Below are 21,097 nucleotides of genomic sequence, written 5' to 3' on the forward strand. Positions count from 1 at the left end.
TGATTGCTATTTATCAACTGTAGGATATGATAGAATATGCATGGTTAGTTTTTCAGTCATGCTAAACCTGTCGTATATGAGTCTTGGACAATTATATTGATGGTCATGGAGAGTCATGGAATATTTTTTCTAAATACCGGTACAAACCCTGTTAATGCTTCTACTTATTACTTGCACCCTTGTTCACTAATATAGTAATTCAATGAGCAGTGTTCTCAGTTGACTTACGTCAAATTTCTATCATCCATAGTCCTGCTCAAACTTACTGGAATGGACTGTCTTTGTTTCATTTTCCAGGTTCCAGAGCAATGACTCACTAAACACCTTTCCATTCTTATGAACTGGCTTACTAACAATGCCTATTTTTTTTACCTATATGCTCATTCATATAATATCTGTGTATTTAAATTTTTTTTAATAAATTCACTATTTTTACAGGTCTTGTGTGTCTATTTTGTTATACTTTGTTAGCAGTTTGGCTTCCTTGATCTGCAGGTTTTTTGACAATTTTCTACTGCCACCTTATAATCTCTGCATTAAAATAACTGAGTTAAATTTAAGGAACTCTAAGCTGGAATACTAAGGCATGATGAATAGCTTTCTACCAGATTGTGGAGTGCTTAGTTCTCCTTCAGCTTTGAAAAACAATCTAAATGTGAATGGTATAGCTGACCAGCCAGTGTCAGCTGCCAAGCTTGGCTCAGGTAAGTTGCATGGTGGCAATCCTTTTCTGGCAAACACAGCTTTAGGAGTGTTAAAAACTGTTTCAAAACTTTTACATATTTATTTTTCCATAAAATGATGGCTACTTTTCATGTTTTTAACAGATTTTGCTCCCAAAAGTTTACAATGATATATTGGTAGCCTTGCATACATTTCAATAAAGACAAAAGCTATTTTATTTTGAACCATTAACTGATAATTGGATTTTACAGGTTCTGGTGTGAGCTTTTATTGTGCTCCAAAGAAGTTCCTCAATAGCCCGACTGCACACTCTGCTTCTTCTTCACCTGTAGCCACCAGAGCCAAACCCCGCCGCCGTGCAGCTGGTTCCATCAACCGTGGAGTGGGACATGGCATCAAGAAGCCAAATTTAAAAGCTAAAAATGTTAGTTTGTTATCTATCATGCTATAATTGCTTCGTTTGACCATTAGTAATAATACATTAATTTTTTCTATTTCACCCTATGCTTCTGTTACTTGAGTCAATCTCACTGAAAATTTATATTAATGTTTTTGATAGTCTTCTCAATTTTAGTTATGATTTGTCTCATATAATACTGCTATAAACCTTCATATGTGATTATTTTTTTGGTTATTAATAAGTTTCATTCACATTTATTGTTTGTATTAAAGTTTACTTTATTTCTTTATTTCATACCTTCACTTCATTCATTGAAAAACTAGAAAATTTAAATGCATATTTAGTATTATCATCCCTGATGTCAATGGGACCTGCTTAAAATTTTCAACATTTGAAGTGCAGCAGTGTTTAGAGGGAGCTTCATGATTTTAATTAGTAAACTTATTCAATTTAATTCATTTGGCTAGAAACTGAAGAAACAAGCCAAGATTGCAGTACGGCGCCTGAAGCAAGTGAAGCCGCCACCTCGCCTTGCAGAGCACAGGAGCCCTTCATCTTGTTTTAGCAGCCAAAACAAGGTAGGTACAGTCAGCAGGACCAATAACAAACATAGAAAGCTGATGGGTATTGTTACCTTATTGGGATTGAGAATTCATTGCGCAAAATATCTGCAGATTATTTTATCAGTTAATTTAGCTTTTAATATAATTACATTTGGATTTAGGATTGCTATGAAAGTATCAATTGCTCCATTACTTTCACATTATTTTTATATATTTGCTTATTTTCTTTTTTTTATTTTCTGATTTGTTTTTTTTTTTCTTAGAAACGGCATTATCTTTCATCTCCAGGCAAATCACTTCTGGATAGTTCAGTAAGTTCCATTGTAGTAAAACCTCAATTTTTGTGCGTTACAGTATTCATTTCTGCTAATCTTTGTGTATTGTTTTTATTTGTGAAACTCCCTCTGAATAGTATATATACAGTTCAGTGTTTTTATTTCTGAAATTTATCTAATAAAATCATTGGCATGTCCCAGGAATGTGAGGAGGCTAGCAAGTCACGGGACGGCAAGAAATTTTTCACCAGTCGCGCTCGTGCGGCGGCAACGGTTCAGATCACAAAAAATGTTCAGTGAGTTTTAAAATCCTTAAAATTATTGTTAGCAGCAATATTTTTGATCTTATTCTAGATATTTCTTAATGTCTGGCGGCAGTGTTAAGCGCCACCTAACTAATAGTATATGTTCTACCTGAAGACAAAGATTCATTGACTAAATGCGAGACCGATAAGCAAGACACTTCTTTATATTAACCTATCTTGATACGGAGTGGTTGGAGTGTTACATAGCGGCTTATTTTGCTAGCTACTGGAAGGTACTTATTAAAGTGCCCAGCTCTTTTAGGGACTTGGTACCTCCGCCCACCAGTAAGGTCTTGCTCACGTGATGTTGTCTTGACGCTGACTCAGTGTCTAGTACTTTTCCATCAATCTCTCCAGCGTCCAGTGAATATTACGTCTCAATTACAGCTGATCTAATCTTAGAATACAACTTTAATGAATAAAATGAGGCGCCAGATTGACCCCGGACATGAATAACATCCAAATTTTTTATAACCAAATTATTTATTGTTATTTAATTTATTGTTATTATTGTTATCATGCGATCGCTGGCAAACATTAACGTGGAAACCTAAGCGCCAAGTGTTTGATATGTTTTACTTTGATCAAATTTCTAGTTGTTATAGAATTATATTTTGTTTCTCAAAACATGCTTATAAGTAATTTGATGTTTCACTCCACTGTACAGATTGTCAGCAAACTACGGCAACATCAGCCTTAAGCAAAGAGTAACTGCTACGGGACTTAAGAAAAACATAGGCCATGCCGTCACTGAAAAACCTGAAAGAGTCAGTTCTCTAGCGCAAATCAAGTGAGTGAAATCCTGGTATTGGCTCGACATTACGCAATTTTAATTATCTACTAAAATCTGTAATGATGATTTATCCACAGGGCAACCCAACTTTTGACAAAACTATTGTCTAAAAAATGATTTGTTTTCAAGCAATTGCGTTTCGTTCATTGTGCACATTACCTTTCTACATGTAGTCAAATGCATTCTGTGTATTTGACTGCAAATTTCTCCGAGCAAGCACATCTATCAACACGTATAATTTGCAGTGTTCCATTAACAAGCAACGTGGAGAGCAACAAACCTAAACCCACGAGATTCGTAGTGAGTTCTCCCGCCCGAAATTCGCCTCGGTCTGGCAAGGAAAACAACGTCATTAAAGCAAGTCTCTCATCGTCGCCGCGAAGCCGTAAGTCGGCTGCCTCTGAGATGCCCGTTGCCCGCTCGCTCTACCGCGCCTCACCTGGCAAACGTCCTCGTTCTCCTGAAAGTAAGAGTCAAGTTTCACAGGAAGCTAATGTTATTAACTTATAAAGGATATGTAGCAGATCATTGTACCTATGTGCTTTTGTGTTGTGCTGTAATTTGTAATTCATTTATAGTGAGCGTGTTCTGTACATTGATACAAAAGTGCTGAATTTCGATGCTCTTAGAGTTGTAAACTTTAATTCCTTCAAAGTTTTTATATTTAGGCTAGCAATTAACAATTGCCATTAACTCTTCGTTGCGGACTTTGCTGATGCATAGTCAGCAAAATACGAGAAAGATTATTTCCATCCTCAAGGTTTTACTGCTCCAATATATGTCCAGAAATACAGGCAATGCAAATTTTAATTTCTGTATCTACAGAAGAGGAAATTGCATTGCGGTCATCTCCGAGACATCAAGTGCAATCACCAAATAAACAAGACCAGCAAACTCCTACTAAAGTGTCCCGTAACACATCTTTGCGTACTGTTGTTCTGAACAAACTTACTCCTACAAAGTTTTCACCCTCTCGCTCCTCACCACGTCGTTCATCTAACAATTCATCTCCTATCACAAAGTCATCTTATCACGGCAGTCAGGAAGATCCGTTGCTGGATCTGACTTCTCCCCCGAACTCGCCTCTCGGGGTCCGAAATTCGCCTTTTCGCAAGACTCTCTTGGACAGCTCAGAAAAGTTGGGTTCTCCCTTGCGCCTTTCGTCAGCGTCGCCGGTGCGCGTCGACCCATCGTCTCCTCGCCTAGTGCTCACCAGAGACTCTCCTCTGCGCGCTAAAAACGACGTCCGCTCCTCGTCTCAAGAGTCTGTGGACGGAGCGTCGCCGGTGCGCGTCGACCCATCGTCCCCTCGCCTAGTGCTCACCAGAGACTCTCCTCTGCGCGATAAAAACGACGTCCGCTCCTCGTCTCAAGAGTCTGTGGACGGAGCGTCGCCGGTGCGCGTCGACCCATCGTCCCCTCGCCTAGTGCTCACCAGAGACTCTCCTCTGCGCGCTAAAAACGTCAGTTCCTCGTCTCAAGAGTCTGTGGACGGCCGCACTCCGACGCACGTGAGTCGCCACAAACTGTTGTTTTCTTTTACGGCCAGTATGCCACGATAAAATTGAGAAAAATCGGTTTTGACTTTCTTCATATGCATTCGAATGTGTTGGCATTTTCAAAAACTATAGGTGTATTTTTGCAAGTTAATTTCAGACGGTCCAGATTATTTAATACTAGTGGGGATTTTTATTGATACCGATAGACAAGCAAATTCAATCTTTTCACATTTATTCTTGATTTGGAAATTTAGTTTAACTATCGATTGTCCGATGATTATTTTCGTTTCCTAAACTCTCGATATGACAGTCAAAACTGTGTTTTTAGTAATTTATTATCCAAACGGACTTTGTTTGTGTGCTTTCGTCACTTTCTCCATGGTAATATTAACGCATTTGACCATCAGAAAGATGCTATCAAGTATTTCCCTGTGTTCGATCCTGAGCGTCGGCGATCTCACACCAAAGACGATCAGAAGTCCTTGAGGCAAGTTAATAGTATTCTGAACATAAATAAATGTATTTTCTCATTCTGATTAAACATGTATAAAAATTAGGGATGTAAATGTAATTTAATTTCTATAGCGCGTTTCTTTAGAGGTGATATATGATCTAAATTTGTATATTGCTATGCCTATTTAGTCTTCAAACAAACCATATTGCATGCTCGGTGCAGCGGCCGCAGTACTGGCATTCGAGGAGCACGCGGCGACAGCAGGCAGCTCATACTGGACGCCGGGCAGAAGAGGTTTGGGGCGGAGCAGTGCAAGGAATGTGGCCTCGTCTACGAGCATGCCGACCCCGACGACGAGGCTCTGCATCACTCGTACCACAACAGAGTCACCAAGGCTCTCGCCTACACGGTGTGTCTCATTTTAATCCTTTTAATTTGCTCTTGTTTCGTGTGCATGCCATTCATTTTGATAGGAAGGATTTCTAAATTTTTAGTTACCTATGCATGCCCGCCATGTTGGTAGGAATGGTTGCAGAAACACTTGTTACGTATGCATGCTCGCCATGTTGGTAGGAAGGGTGTCTTAATCTTAACCTCTGAAAATGCGGATCGCGAACAACTGGCAGATTTTTATTAATGCATTGTCTTTTACCATTCATTATTTTAACTTGATTCATTTCAATTATTAAGTAGTGGCGTTGAAATTTTTTATAACCATCTTCCAGTTAGTTTGACATATTTAATATAATTAACCCAACTTTTCAGAACTGGAAAAAGGAACGTCGGATCTCAACAATAGATTCTCATGGAGGACGCTCGATCCTGGTCACTTCTGACGACCCTCACTATTTCTGGCGTAAGGTAGAAGATGTTCTCGCAGTGGTTGATGAAGAACTCGGATTTGCTGAAAGCAAAGGAATAGCAAAGGACCGTAATACCAAAGCTGTGCTTTATGTAACTAATAGCAAAGTTGTTGGTTTGTTGATCGCCGAACCTATTGACGAGGCATACAAGGTTATTCCTGATGCCGATGGTGCTGGTAAGGAGTCGCTCGTTTGCTGCTCTCATGAACCTCAACCTGTGCGCTTTGGCATTAGTCGGTTATGGGTCAAGAGTGATATCCGACGATCAGGTTTGGCATCAAAATTGGTTGATGCGTTCCGAGCAAATATGATACCGCATCATTATCTGAAAACAGATGAGTTTGCTTTCTCAGATCCTACTCTGAATGGCTTGGCATTTGCTCGAAAGTATATGAAAAAAGATGATTTCCTTGTGTACCGTCATGGAGTGTGATTCATTGGCATGCTTCACTGTACATAAATTCTCATATTTTCGACTAAAAAATGTTTCTGTAGTTATAGTTCCTATCTTACAAGTGGATATACTTAAAGGAAAACTTCCTTTTCGAATTACATGGATTGTCACAATAATCGAAACTTTTTAGTTATTAACTAATGTTTGTGTTACGAGTTCACTCGACCAAGCGATACCAACGACTTGAGATGCCATTTATTAGCATTGGTATTCATTTGTTTACTTCTTTGACGTTCTGTTGGTTACTATAACTCCCGTCTTGCTTATAGGAAAACAAGTTTGTTTCCACGAATCCTGCAGTCATTTTCGTCTTCATGCACGCAACTGGGGTGCATTATAAAAAAGTTTTTAAAACTTCTCCGAAATTTGAATAAATCTTTCTTCATGCAGTTCTGAAAATAGTCAACGCGTGCCGTAAAGGCATTCCTTAGTCTTGCACCAATTTATTTTGATTTTTGGACTGACGAAATGTATTTCTTGGGTTTCACATCGTTGTTGACGTAAATAAAATTCTTTTGTTTTTCTTACTGGATAATGGAGCTAAATTCAAAAGAAAAATGTAATCTTTTTACTACGTAATTGTTTTAAGCATTTGTTTATTGTGACCTAGTGTTAGGAATAATTAAGTTCAAGTATAAAAAGATTTTATTTGACCGAAGTCGGTCACAGCAACGGTGCCCATTTTCTAAGCTCGTGCTAAGTAATGAACGCTGATAAAACTTCATGGAAGGTTTTAAATGCAACACAAAAGAAGCATGTAAATACCATCTTATTCGAGTTGTCCTTATTTGAAATGGCTGAGAGAATGAATCGAATGGTAACAAATTGAAATATCCAGTTCAATTGTGGGCATGAATAAAAGCAACGAATATTCGTCGGCAATTCTTTCACTATCCTCTCTCATGGTCGTAAAATTACGAACAAAAATCTCCTATGCAGAACATATCTATTTGATAGTGGAGAGTGTAGCCAGCACAGTCTTGGCTACACTGACGATAAGAGGGGGAGACTTCGACGTTCAATAATGGAATTATATTGATTATATTTTGTCCATTAGGACAGTGAAAGATAGAAGGTACGTTCATTATGGATGGCAAGGTTACACAGACTCATGACATATTTAGAAAGGGTTATTTCTTCACCTACTTACATCATGTAGATTCATATGAATAGTGCGAGTCGAAATTTTGAACGCAGGCTTTTTTTAACACAGTAGTGAACGAGATGGGCAATTCGTTATAGATGATTAGTTTCTTTTGAGTATCATACTATTTTGCATATAGAAAATAATGATAATTAGATAGATCCATTAAAATATTGAATTACTGCACAAATGAACATGCATACCTCTAATCTCAATTAATCCAAACCAAAAATCGCGTCTTACCGATGTCAATTTTTCTAGCTGCTACACTTCAACATAATGCTAAGTGCAGAATAACTTAATGTCATTATATCTGCTACAGTATCATAGTTGAGTAACTTGAGTTAGCCAAGTATTAGACAATTAGCAGGTAAATAGCCGTTTAGACCGCAGATTCAATAGGGAAGATAAATAACGAAAGCTAAATGTAGGTGACTATTGATCAGATCAAGTTGCTTAACAGTCCAAGAAGTTGGCAGCCATTAACAGCTCAAGTGCAATCTCCGGCGCAATAGGAAACTCTGGGATTTCAGTGGAGCTGTTGGTGTAGCGCACTTTGTACGTGAAGTAGATGCAGACTCTCTGTAGGACATGCGACCTGTAAGAAAATACAATCATTCAATGAAGTAGCAGTCAATTTGATTTAAATTTCATTTCTTATTCTTTTTTCTTAGGCTTTTTTGCCTTTGATTAAGACTAATTTGGGAAAAGAATACATATTGGATAAAGAGGCGTTGATTTTCAACACAGCTTCTTGATACGTACCTACTTACATAATTTCAAACACATATTTAATAACTCAATCTAATTATATCAGCTTGTCTGGCAATCACATTGTCAAAAATAAAAAATTGCTGGCATAATTTCATGAGAATGTCATACAATACTTTATCTTATTTTTCTGGCGATGGAGGAGCAAGCTTATAGTGTATAGTGTATAACTGTTCTAAGAAAGGTACATGAAATCACATTCAGGATATACAGTGGGGGGAAATAAATATTCGTACACTTGAAAAATCGTGTTTTAATGTATTTAAGTACACAAACTTAACAGGAAAAGTGATTTAAATTATGTATAGAGACGCATAGTATTCAAAAATACTATCAAAATAAATTAAATCTCAATGCAACAAAAAACAATGCAACATGTTCACTTTTCGGGTGAAAAAAGTATTCGTACAAAACAATAAATCCGCATTATTTTAATTTAATACTTGGTTGAATACCCTTTATTCAGCTCAACAGATACCAGTCTATTTCTATACGTCTCGACCAATGATTTGCAGATGCTGACTGGTATTTTATACCATTCTTCTTGGCACACCACCTTAAGATTCTCAATGTTTTGGATTTTTCGTCCCAATAATCTAGCAGATCGTGCAGAAATCTTCCTAGGAGCACCTGATCGTCTTTGGTTTTCAACGCTGTCACGGGTCTTGAAGCGTCCAATGAACGAAGCAACTGTACCAAAAGGAACATTCAAGTGGCTAGCAATCTTCCTATAACTTTCTCCTTCCTTCCAACGCGATAGAATTAGTTGTTTTTGGGAACTTGTTAGTTCTTTACCTTTAGCCATTTTTGAGACCTTCTTGTAATACGGGCAGTTGCAGAATGATCTGGTAGTTGCAAAATACGTTAACTATGGTTACTGATTACATTACTGGAACGTGCTACATGTTTCTAGTACATTCTGGAATGTTCTGGTGTGAAATATTAGTCAAAATTTGTTTTGTACGAATACTTTTTTGACCCGAAGAAGTTAACATGTTGCATTAATTTTTGTTGCATTGAGATTTAATTTCTATTGATGCTATTTTTGAATACAATGCGCCTCTATACATAATATAAATCACTTCTCCTATTCAGTTTGTGTACTTACATACATTAAAATACGATTTTTCAAGTGTACGAATATTTATTTCCCCCCACTGTATATACAGTGACACAAAAAAGTATTGGATACATTACAGTTTTCTTCATATCTCAAGTTTAAGTGCAAGACTTCACCTAATATATGGTCAGTATTTGCTAATGGTACTAGAAACATTGTGTAGAAAGGGTATTTTACCATAAGCATTTAGATTTTGTTCAACAAAATAGAAAAATTTACCCATGCAAAAATATTGGGTACATGTTCAGAAATTAACAAAAATAACTTTTTTAATAGTACTCAAAATTTGCTTTTCACTTAAGAAATTCCACTAATCTCATATCCTCATCTAATTGGCAGATCAGAGTAGTTTGCTATTGTTAACAAGATTTTCTGTTCCAGTGAAGATATTATTCAGCTTCATCTTTGCAATCTAATTTAAAATGGCTAAAACTTGACAGTTAGTGACAGATTTGCATCAAAAGGTCATTGGTTGTCACAAGAAATGTAAGGGGTATTGAATAATATCCAAGGAGCTTGATATATCATCAAGTAAAGTTGGAAATATCATCAGGAAGCAATCATCCTGATATCATCTGAGCATACTGTTGGCAAACCTTCCAAGACCTGGTTGTCCAAGGAATTTAATAGACGGTAATGCAAGGTGAATTAGCAGAAAGGTACGGCAGAACTTGTTTGTTACTCGAGGTGAAATTAAAAACGATTTGAAGGAAGCTGGGATTGACATAGAAAAGGACACAATCAGCGAGCTCTAAATCATATTGGTCTTATGTCAAGATCCCCATGAGAGGTTCCTCTGTTGAAGTACAGACATGTGAAAGCCTGTCTGAATTATGTTAAAAAATACGGGGAGAAAGTACAAGAATTTTGGGATAAGGTAATCTGGTTGGACAAAGGAAAATCAAATTTTTTGGAAGGAATTCGACTACCCAGGTGTGGCAGAAAAACAACTCCATGTTCAACAACAAGAATACTATTCCTACCATGAAGTTTGGTTCCTACCGTGAAGTTTGGTGTGGGTTTGATTATGATCTGGGGATATTTCTGTTCAAAGGGTGCTAGAGAACATGAAATATTTGATGGCAGGACAAATGGGTGGATGTACAGGAAGATTCTTGAAAAAAACCTCTTCAAATCTGCTAATTCTTTGGGACTTGGATGCAATTTTGTGTTTCAAGATGACAATGATCCCAAACATACAGCCAAGCTTATGAAAAAAACGGCTTTAAGATAGGGAAATTTGTGTTCTCTCTTGGCCTAGCCAGTAGCCAATCTCTAGACCTCAACCCCATTGGGAACTTGTGGAAATTGCTGAAGATCAATGTTCATAAAAGGAACGCAAGTAATATCCAGCAACTGAAAGATCTCTGTACAGCAGAATGGCACAAAATATCTGCAAATGTATGCAAGAGACAAGTCTGTAATTATAGGAAGCAACTGGAAGCTGTACAACAAAATAAAGCATACACATCCATATATTAGATTGTATCCAATACTTTTGCATGGGTTAATCTTTCTATTTTAATGGAAAAAATCTAAACAATGCATACTTCTCAATATGACAATATCCTTTCTCTATAATATTTCTAGTACCATTAGCAATATACTCACCGAATATTAGGTTAAATTTTGCACTGTAACTTGAGATAAGAAGAAAACTGTAATGTATCCAATACTTTTGGGGGTTACTGTACATGAGAATTACTTTAAGTAGGTATAATTTTAGAAATATTGTGCTCATGAACATCGATTTAAAAATATATGAATACAATGAAAATTTGAATAAACTATTAAAACATCCATATGCTGCACAAATCAAGTCAATAATTCTTTAGAAGATATAAAGTTTTTACATTTATACCTCAGTTACAACTTGTCACTACTAGTTCAAGACACTTACGGTATTTCCCTGAAGTTCACTTCATTTGTTTCATTCTCAGCAAACTGGCCTGGCCCAGATAGCATGGCCTTGATAGTGCCAGAGGTCAGAGCATACTGCCTCTTGACAATAAACTCATGGCCATCTGAAGAAATGAGCTTTACATACATGGCATCAGGGCCTTCACAGCCACCATACTTTTGATCATCACTTGAGGCTTCATCACCCATTGTTATAATAAAAAAATTTCACGCTTGCTGCAATGAGACTGAAAGAGAAAATGTATTAGGAACCAGACCCAACAAACATGGCAGAACGAGATAATGACCAACTACCTAGAATTTCTTGTATGAATGCAATGAAATATATTGGGAATGCAGGGAGCAGAAGCCAATTATAGGGCAACTATGCCCTGTATTCTACATTAAAAATGCAAATTTATGGTAGTTACACAGATATTTTCAGATTAACAATAGTACTGAATAAAGAGTCAATTTATTCAACCCTTACAGTTGACTTCTCATGTTTCAATGCCTTTCTCATTGTTGTAACCTTTACAACAATGAGTAACCTTTAAAAAATGTGAGATCTTTTCAATCAAACATAGTATACCGGTACTGTTAAACAGGGTAATAACTAATAAGTGATGGGCGTGTTAAATCGAGACAGTTCCACATTTTGTAGAAATTTTGTAGCAGCAAAACTATTCAAAATATTGCAAAACTAAAAATAAAAATAGTGGTGTAAATTTCAACATTTTTACTCTACGTAGCATAAAGCAAATTCATAAATCATACATTTACTACCTCTAAAAAATCCCTGAAAAAAAGTGTAAAAAGTGAAATTTTGGATTGAAATATCAAAAGATATTTATATATAAAGATATAATATTGAAAGATATTTGGCGATGCATCAGCAGCAAAATTTACGCATTCTAAAGATCTTGCCAACACATTTGGATTGAAATTATTGCATTTCAGAAATTACTTCAAAATTTCTGCCAATCTGAAAGACCGCTAAACACACAGTAAGGTTTCCGGTACGCCGGATGGATCAGGATGCAGTGAAGCTTGTCCAGAAATCTGTTGCAATGTGTGTAAGTGTTGCGGTGCGTGCAGAGTAAGGGATATAGTATCAAAGTTGCTTGCAGCACTTTCTTATTAAAAATTACCTGGCGATGGATCTTGAAAATGGCTGGCAGTGCTTTGGGCTAAAAAACCATATCTTGGTGACACTGCTTGCACCCTCTGCACCCTGGCCTCTGCTAAGGCGTATAGCAAAACAAATTTTTGCCATATTGAAAAATTTTATTTACAATAACGTTGCACACAGATGTTGGCTTACCAGTGTGATTGATGAAGTTTGCGCATCTCATTAAAAAAATGGCAGCCATTTCCACAAGATGGGGTAATAAAGGACACCCCTACAAACGCATTTACAGTAGTACCTCAATTAGCAAAGGCTTCAGTCCAGTGTGCAGAGGGTGCAAGCAGAGTAGCCAAGATATGAGTTTTCAGCCAAAAATGTTGCCAGCATTACTCGATAGTTCTCGCTGTTGCCGCCAGAAGTCTTCAGGATGTGTCACCTAGTAATTTTTAATAATGAAGATGCTAAAAGTTCAAAGAGTATATCTTCCACTCCCAAGGAACTACAGCAGTCAATATGGCTCCAATTAACAACAATAAATGCTGATTAAATTGACCACCCTCAGCAAAAAAATTCAATTAACAACAAATTTATGCATCATTGCCTTTTAGTGGTCATCAGTCATCACAAAATTGTGCATAGAATGTCATAGGGTAAATGCACCATATTCCGACACTGGGTAATTTCAACCCCCCTCAACTTTTTCCTTTATATTAAGCTTGGTCTTAGTTCCACGCATGCATAGATGGTTGAAATAGTGACGTTATACTATTGCGTGCAAGGTTTCCGCAAAACACTAGGTCTAGCAGAAAATGTTAAGATCCACAGAGCAAAAGTCCAAGTCAGCTACGTACTGAGAACATCAAAACACATATGAATGTAGATAGTTGACCTTGCTTTACAAAAGAGTGATAAACTGTTTGTGTAGTAGAAAGAATATTATGGTTTGACCTTTTAAATAAGTCTGTGAATATATTAGGAATCCTTTAAGTATAGCCTACTTGTATTTGCTAATTTTAAGTGGTAAATAAATTAATAGATGACTGATTTATCATTTAAGAGACAGTTTTAGACACATAAAAACTAATTCCGACACAGGGTGTCAGAATTAGGACACACAGGAATGACAGGATGTCGTATTCCGACACAGGGTGTTGGATTTATGAATTACGATTTTGAAGTGCTGTCGGAATTAGTCTCACAATTTGCCGCATTTAGTCACACACAGTGTTGGAATTCAGCGATTTTGTAGATTTGAATTCTAAAGGCTTTTAAACAAATTTGGCAACAATTTGTGACATTTCATCATTGCTGGCGCCTACATTGATCTATTTATAGCCATTTATTTCTTGCTAGGCCTACATCCTTTAGTTGTCGGAATATGATGTGTTTACCCTGGATAGAATCATGACTTCACAATTCTATAACAAGACTTCAGTAAGAATTAGGAAAATTCCAATTGTAATTATGTCAGGAATCATTGGGTATTAATTTTTAAAAAATTAATATTATTTACCAGCATTATCACACGTATTCACACCTACATAAGTCTAAGATATTGGATTAAATTTTGAGTAGAAAAGAAAATTATACTGTATTTATACATAATACAAGAACTGATTCTAGAAAATCTGTGGTTTGAGCTTTAACGTTGACCCTAGTAGCCTATATGGGTAATGGGTTAGGGTAATGACTGACATTGACTGTAGTGTATCATGTGTATGGCTATGGCCATTGACCAGGAGCTGAGGAGTCCAGGACCACAAGACACAAGTCCACAACATATCACATACGATGACCATACCTGTCATAAGTAAAGTATGATGCCCTCAATGTAATAGCATTCAGATTCTGAATGCTATTAAATTAAGGGCAACATACCTACTTTACGCGGGAGCGCTGCCGTAGCCCAAAAATTTGACTCTTAAATCAGCCCAAAAACCAATGCCAACCCTCTACATGCCACACTCAGGAAGATGTATATAAACGGGGAATTTTCTCGCGTATATATAGCTTTTTATATTTCGTTCGCGCACGCGTTCGCGTAAATCACGGTCATCGATTCCACGTGGCGTAGCACTCGGCGCGGGCCGTGGAGCCGTCCGACACAGTTCTGATTTAGACACAGTTTTCATCTGAATGGAATGGCAACATCGTCTGTAGATTTCAAGTAACGCTGAACGATCTTCGAGTGTGATGTGTCCCTCTGAAGCTATTTTCATTTTTATTAATGTTTGTTGTTCGCCTCTATAATTAACCTTCATCGTTGCAATAAAAATGAAAATTTATAATTAAGATAGATTTCTTCCGGTGCCTGTGTTTTTGATGCAATTAGCACTTATTAGTGAATGAATGATTTGCGGTGTGGTTCTTTAATCTTGACTTCTGCAGTCCGCGCTATCCCGTACGATTACCGTACGTTCCGTATCCGCAAGCGGAACGCGGAAGAGTCAGAAGTAACCCGGACATGTTAGACTCGCGTCAGTTCGACTCGCGTAGTCAATATACTCGCGTATATTGTCGACTTTCTAAAGTACGGCGCATTTTTTTTACCAGCATTGTACGGCGCACCGCGCAGGTCGTTAAAATGACAAAAAAAATTCCCGCGCACCTGGCACATCTTCCTGACCATGGTCTACATGCAATAGAAATAGTCAGTCTAATACCTATGCAGCTGTTCTTACTTGCCTCATCTCGCTACACCAGCTTGAAACAAGCAATGCCTCATCCCACAAACTGATACTACAAACGGATTACGCCCAATAGCTCCTACACCAATGATTTAAGCCCATACCATCACTTCTTACAAATGCCGTAAGCCACAGGGTCCGCAGACCGCACCAGACTGCCCGCTGCCGTAAATGGGAACGGCCCCGCACCGGACTGTCGCATCACCTTACCCACTTCGCAGGCGTAAGCCCAACCCTAACGCTCACCAGCATCTTCTACCTCCACACTTACCCCATTCTCTCCACCTTTCCGCGATACCGCGAAGGGGTTAGGTTAGGTTAGGTTAGGTCATAGTGACAAACCAGAGATTTTTTAGAATCAGTTCATTTTTAATTTCCTCATTTACCCAAGATTTAAACCAATTTCTTATGTATGATGATGCTGGTATCCAGGATACTTTACTGGTCTACTTATAGGAGTCAAAAATGAACTTGAGGCGAAGTTGAGGGTGAGTCTAAAAAACTCTCTGCTTTGCCACTATGGGTTAGGTTTGGTTAAACTTCTTCCGCAAGCTGGTACCGAAAGGAGGGGGAGCAGGGGGTAAGCATGGAGGTTTAGCCTCCAGAAGAACGGACAGGCTGGAGTGGTAGCAGTGTGGCGCAGGGCGTTCTTTATTGAAAGTGGGGAAGGGGCTAGGCTGCATGGAATAGAAATATTTTGGGGTTTAGCGTGTGGGTTACGACCATTGTTTTGGCGGCTTGCAGCTCATTGGCTCGCTGGTTTACATCCATGAAGGGATTTAGTCCCTGTGGCTTTCAGCAAGTAATCATGTTGGCTAATTTGCTCTGCAGCATGCTTGCGCACGGGGTGAAGTATGAAAATTATACTGGTATTGGGCAATGCTGGGTTATTTCAGTCGTCCCCTTTACGCTTACGGGCTCCACAGTTTAAAATCAATGCTCTGAATTTCAGATTCAGAGCAATGAGTTCAGACGATGGAGCTCAAAGTTCAAATTTTTTATACCTAGGTATTTAGATTTAAACATTAGATGTAACGTGATATAGTGTAAACTTGAAAAAATATCAAAAAATTTATAGTTATTAATCCAGTATTATTCCACGGTTCCACCTTCGCGGTGATGTTGCTGATTCCAGTGATTCGCACGTCACGAGCCGTAAAAATGAATGAGCGGGACTGCCAGAAAAGGGAACGTCTAAACTACGGATCGATTGCACAGCTACTCACTGAGAGTGCCCCATGGTTGAACTAGATTGATAGTAAATGATTTTCAACCATGGAGTGCCCGACTTGTTCATACAAAAGCACGATGAAATTATTGGAAGAGTAAACAACAAACAGTATCATAAGCATTCAATGCGATTTTTTTTTATATTACGATCACTTCGAAATTTCACACTATTAAATCACGGGACACCTGTCGGAGACCACCACTGCCGTGCACTGAATGGACTATCATGATCCCTTCCCTCAAGAACGTAGCATAACCACTTTTTGACTGCAACATTATCAGCCGCAAGCCACCAGACAGATCACATCCATTGATTTAAATCAGTGTTTCCCAAATTGGGCGATATCGCCCCCCTAGGGGCGGTGGAAAGATTTTGGGGGCGGTAAGGAAGAAGAGGGCGGTGGGGGCGGTAGTCCGAAGTCAGTGTCAGAAGTTCGAACTTCTGTTTGACGATTTGTACACAACACGTGCAGCACATGCCACCCAGCGATGGTTTTTTTCACCCAGATCTGTTTTTTAACCTCGCCTGGGTTTACGTCTCGGACAAATTAACGGCCGGTCTCACGGCATATTTCCAAATTCAATGATCAAGGAATATCTCTCAAGCTAATGAACTTAACTCGATGAAACTTGGTACACGTATTCATTAGGACCTAACAATAATGTTTTGCTCGTGAAAGTTATTTGAATTTTGCCATCGTTTGTTTTTGTCATAGTTATTTGGCAATACGGGCCGAAATTCACAGCTATCAAGTAATTTCTTCCAAACTACTGAACAGATTCGAACGAAATTTTGAATTTACAGTCCTAACTACCGAACGGTAATGTTTAGAACGTGAAATTTTTTTTCGATTGTGCCCTCGTTCACGAGTTTTTTTTTTCATTTCTCCTTCATTCGTGATTTAGACAGCAATACGTGCTTAAATTCAAAGTAATCAAGAAATTTTTTCCAACTACTGAACAGATTTGAACGAAACTTGGTATTTAAATACCCGACCTCAGCAACGGTGATGTTTACAATTTTTAGTTTTGCCTTCGTTTGCGAGTTATACCTTATACGGCTAGTTAAACCGGCCGGCAGAAAAGCCGGTCGTTCCTCCTATATCTGTATAACTCGCGAACGAAAGCAAATTAGAAAAATTGTCACGAGCTAAACATCACCGTTGAGAGGTTAGGTATTTATATACAAAGTTTCGTTGAAATCTGTTCTGTAGTTTAGAAGAAATTTCTTGATCGCCACGAATTTAAGTGACAAATTACCCGGCGATACGGGCCGAATATAAGGAAGTGTGAAATCAAGAATGACGGTGAAATGAAAAAAAAAACTCGCAAACGAAGGTAAAACCGAAAAAAAGTATAAGCTTAAAAATCACCGTTTGGTAGTTAGGAATGAATATTCAAAATTTCGTTCAAATCTGTTCAATAGTTTGGAAGATATTCTTTGATCACTGCGAATTTCGGCCTGTTTCGCAATATACGCGTAATTCACGAATGAAGGTGACATTTAAAAATAATTCACGAGCTAAACATCACCGTTAGGTTCTGATGAATACGTGTTCCAAGTTTCAGAGATCTGCGTTTATTAGTTTGGGAGATATTATTTGATAATTGAATTTGGTGATTGCCTGATTGGTCGTGAGACCGGTCACGAGTCCGGCCGTAAATTCGCCGGCGACGTCCCAGGTTTCTTGAGCTGAAACAGTTAAAACAGCTAAAAAACATATTGGTTCACTAAATGGGGTTCTATTTGTGAAATACACATTTGTGTTTAACCTTTATCTTTTAAAATTGCAGCGTACTAAATTTCAAGAAAGAGGCGTATGTCTGTGGGGGGCGCTACAAATTCGCTAAGGAGCCAAAGGGGGCGCCAGCCTGAAAAAGTTTGAGAACCACTGCTTTAGCCCAACTGAGCCTCGTGGCGAAGCTCGTATAACATTATAACTGAATAGTTTTAAACAAAGGCCTAGTTTAAATTTAGATTTTAGGTCTAACCTCTTAAAATTATTAATAGATGGGTTTTACCGTTTAGTTTTTTTTTTGTAATCTTGACTGTATTAATAACTGGTTTACCTGTGTTCTCGAATTTTTGAACAGACGATTGGAGCCGGACTCCGAAACGTTTTCTATAAAGACAGAACACATTTCTGTGGAATTTTCTTTGCTTATATGTTTCTGGTGTATTTGTGATTCAAGCAAACTAGTGACATTATTAATAATGAAGATGTGTTGAGGAATTTTAGACTCATCTCCAGTATCACTTTAAAAAGAATGCTACCGATTAAACAGTATAATTATGCTCTGTGTAACGTACATAACCTCTCATTAATCAAAGCATCAAGAGTAGTATTTTTTCCTCGGCCAGATTTTATTTGAAAATTTATTTGGTTTACTTAGATAAGTATCCCAGATGAATATTCGAATGCTGAACAAAAGTAGACGTAGATTGCCTCTGTGAGCCACAACGTAGTTGAAGTTTATAATCTCTAGTATTTTTAACCATTTGTCGACAGATGACATTAATAGTTGCTAGGCATTTGAGGACGATCGTTTATATACGAGTTTGGTGAGAAAGTCTTACTCTGCAAAATCACGCCTGAGAAAACTTTTGCTTAGTTATCTTCTTATATCGTAGCAAAAAATAGAGTGCGATATTTAACCTCTTAATTTACGGCAGTCCATTGAACAGATCTTTACACTAAATACAATTTTGACTTTCCTCAATTTGAGACAGAGGAAAAGAAAAAAAAGCATTACATTAATTTTTCTATACTTCACGAATCGCATCACTCCTAGTTACACATGGATATAGACGTGACATGTTAGTTATTTTATTGCAGGTTAAAACTGAACACTGAGGGTTTTCTAAAAACGACACTTGCATTGGGATAGTTGACGAGGTGTCTGCTTAATGTGTAACTCACATTAAGGGCATGACCAAATAAGTGCTGCAGAGAAAGTAGACAGAGGGTTCCTCATGCAACACCCAATTCTCCCATCGCTGGGGGAATTGAGCCCCGGGTGATGCATTAGGAGGCCGCCACTACTGAAGGAGTTGGGGCGTTCGTCCAGAGTGCGGTGCCCTTGCCCAGAGGGGCAAGGAGCATCACACACGAGTCCAGCCCCAAAACGAACATCAAAAAAGGAGAGCAAAGATCACATACGTCATCGATTATCTGCATCATTATTTCAATCGAACAATGAGAAACTGCAATTTTACCGAAAGACTAATACAAGATTTAATAATTCATTACAACGTCTCAAAATATGTCATCAGAATCCTTATCACTGAAGCGCATGAATGTCATCTGTGATTCACCTATCATGTCATTACGTAATTTAAACCTCATCACTATTAATATTGCTCTAGAAAATCTAATATAATTCCGAAATCATTAACTTTTTAACAACGTAAGAGATTCACAGTGTCAGATATTAATATTTTCTTCATAATAAATTACTTTATCGATGTCGTAATATATTGTGATCAACAGAATGAGGATGGCGTTAGCAGGCGGTGAAGGGAGGGGAAAATGCAAGCAGGTTACATCTACAGGACTAATACCAAAGGGAACATTGGTGTAGAAAGAGTAAATGCTGCACGTTTAATATACTTTGACACGTGATATGCTCTTACACCCTCCACATATTAAGTAGGAATCAAAGTAATAACAATGCCTGACGACAACCTTTGACAAACTTTACTAAAGCTGCAATTCACCCGAGTTTTGGCGATTGAAGTAAATTGACACAGATGGAAAAATTGCAAAAAAAACATAAATTTAGCAGTGCCTGAATAAAAATTGCAGCGATTAATAAACTTGTTTCATATTTTCATTCCAGCTGAAATTTAATTAATGAATGAGCATACAATTTCGGGCTTTCATTCTTTCAAAGTCAAATGCTAATTGCGCTATAAAATTTTTCAATATGGCAGAAATGCGTATAGGCATACCGCATCAACAGAATATGCTGCACGAACGTTTAAAACGATTCATTTTGTTGTTGGACAAAAAAGTCATGCGCTTACCGCTGACAATCAATCTAAAGTTCTTAGTGCATCTGAAAACAACTGTTAATTTTCGAGAAGAAAACAATACGAAACTCGTCAGACACATAACGACACTGTCAGAGGAAATGTGTATTGTGACATGAGATGTTGTGTATTTTGGCGATGATGTGAACAGACAGGCGTTCGCCAATGCCGACATAAGCTCCAATTGATGAGACAAAACTCATCAGAAGCTCGTGACACTCTTCCACTATTAGCACATATGTAGCGCTTTCAACGTAATCCTGCGGCATGACACGTGTAATACTGTTAAAAGTTCTTATTATGTTTTGTTAATAATATTTAATGTTACAAATACCTGTAAGGAATTTCTAAGTTTCTTCTCATTTTTGACTACTTCTCTCTGCCATCGGTAATCCATTGTAATTCGAATAGGGTAATTATTGAGAACGTGTGCTAGTGTAAGTGTGAGGGTGCGGTGGCTCCCAAGTCTTCTAGTCCAGTCCCTCTTTTTCCGATGCCTGACACCGCAACCCTGCTGCTGCTTAGGCGACACCATCACGGACTTCTCCTGCTACTACATCCTCCACACCGTCGCAGCCGCCCTCACTAGGATGGCTTTGACTCCTTAACCATAGAACAGAAATACAACATTCACCGAATAGGCTTACCAAGAGCAGGATAAAAGAACTTCGCGACGATAACGAGGGGATGAAAACCTTCTATTCTGGAACGAAATACACAAGAAAGCTCGTCTTCACCTATACAAAAGGCCTTTCCATTGTTATCTTTACGAGCACAGAGAAACAGAGTTTGAA

The 21,097-nt window shown here is 38.0% G+C and overlaps 2 protein-coding genes across 3 annotated transcripts; one reads left to right on the forward strand and one right to left on the reverse strand.

The window, feature by feature from the left end:
* Nucleotides 1-436: 436 nt before the first annotated feature.
* LOC108667239 (N-acetyltransferase ESCO2) lies at nucleotides 437-7,167 on the forward strand. Of its 2 annotated transcripts, XM_018154240.1 has the most exons (11): nucleotides 437-704; nucleotides 936-1,108; nucleotides 1,552-1,662; nucleotides 1,911-1,958; nucleotides 2,124-2,218; nucleotides 2,895-3,017; nucleotides 3,266-3,486; nucleotides 3,846-4,531; nucleotides 4,927-5,006; nucleotides 5,196-5,382; nucleotides 5,739-7,167. In XM_018154240.1, exons 1-11 carry the CDS (start codon nucleotides 587-589, stop codon nucleotides 6,267-6,269), a joined length of 2,373 nt encoding a protein of 790 aa, XP_018009729.1. In that variant the 5' UTR covers nucleotides 437-586; the 3' UTR covers nucleotides 6,270-7,167. The 2 variants fall into 2 exon arrangements, with proteins under 2 accessions (XP_018009729.1, XP_018009730.1); XM_018154241.1 differs by lacking the exon at nucleotides 1,911-1,958.
* On the reverse strand, nucleotides 6,918-11,472 carry LOC108667240 (elongin-C). Its single transcript, XM_018154242.2, has 2 exons — nucleotides 11,226-11,472; nucleotides 6,918-8,032 (listed from the first exon to the last, which is right to left on the reverse strand). The coding sequence occupies exons 1-2, from the start codon at nucleotides 11,432-11,434 to the stop codon at nucleotides 7,891-7,893; spliced, it is 351 nt and encodes a 116-aa protein (XP_018009731.1). The 5' UTR covers nucleotides 11,435-11,472; the 3' UTR covers nucleotides 6,918-7,890.
* Nucleotides 11,473-21,097: the final 9,625 nt, after the last annotated feature.

This window comes from Hyalella azteca, unplaced genomic scaffold (assembly GCF_000764305.2).
Source record: "Hyalella azteca isolate HAZT.00-mixed unplaced genomic scaffold, Hazt_2.0.2 contig16463, whole genome shotgun sequence".
NCBI classification, from domain to species: domain Eukaryota; kingdom Metazoa; phylum Arthropoda; class Malacostraca; order Amphipoda; family Hyalellidae; genus Hyalella; species Hyalella azteca.

What these genes read in the sequence shown, in the direction of transcription:
- LOC108667239 (XM_018154240.1), top strand. Translation starts at nt 587, where the DNA reads ATGATGAATAGCTTTCTACCAGATTGTGGAGTGCTTAGTTCTCCTTCA. An exon ending in CAAATTTAAAAGCTAAAAAT is followed by an intron (nt 1,109 to 1,551) that starts GTTAGTTTGTTA and finishes TCATTTGGCTAG; the next exon opens with AAACTGAAGAAACAAGCCAA. An exon ending in CAGATCACAAAAAATGTTCA is followed by an intron (nt 2,219 to 2,894) that starts GTGAGTTTTAAA and finishes TCCACTGTACAG; the next exon opens with ATTGTCAGCAAACTACGGCA.
- LOC108667240 (XM_018154242.2), bottom strand. Translation starts at nt 11,434, where the DNA reads ATGGGTGATGAAGCCTCAAGTGATGATCAAAAGTATGGTGGCTGTGAA. An exon ending in GTGAACTTCAGGGAAATACC is followed by an intron (nt 8,033 to 11,225) that starts GTAAGTGTCTTG and finishes ATTTTCTTACAG; the next exon opens with GTCGCATGTCCTACAGAGAG.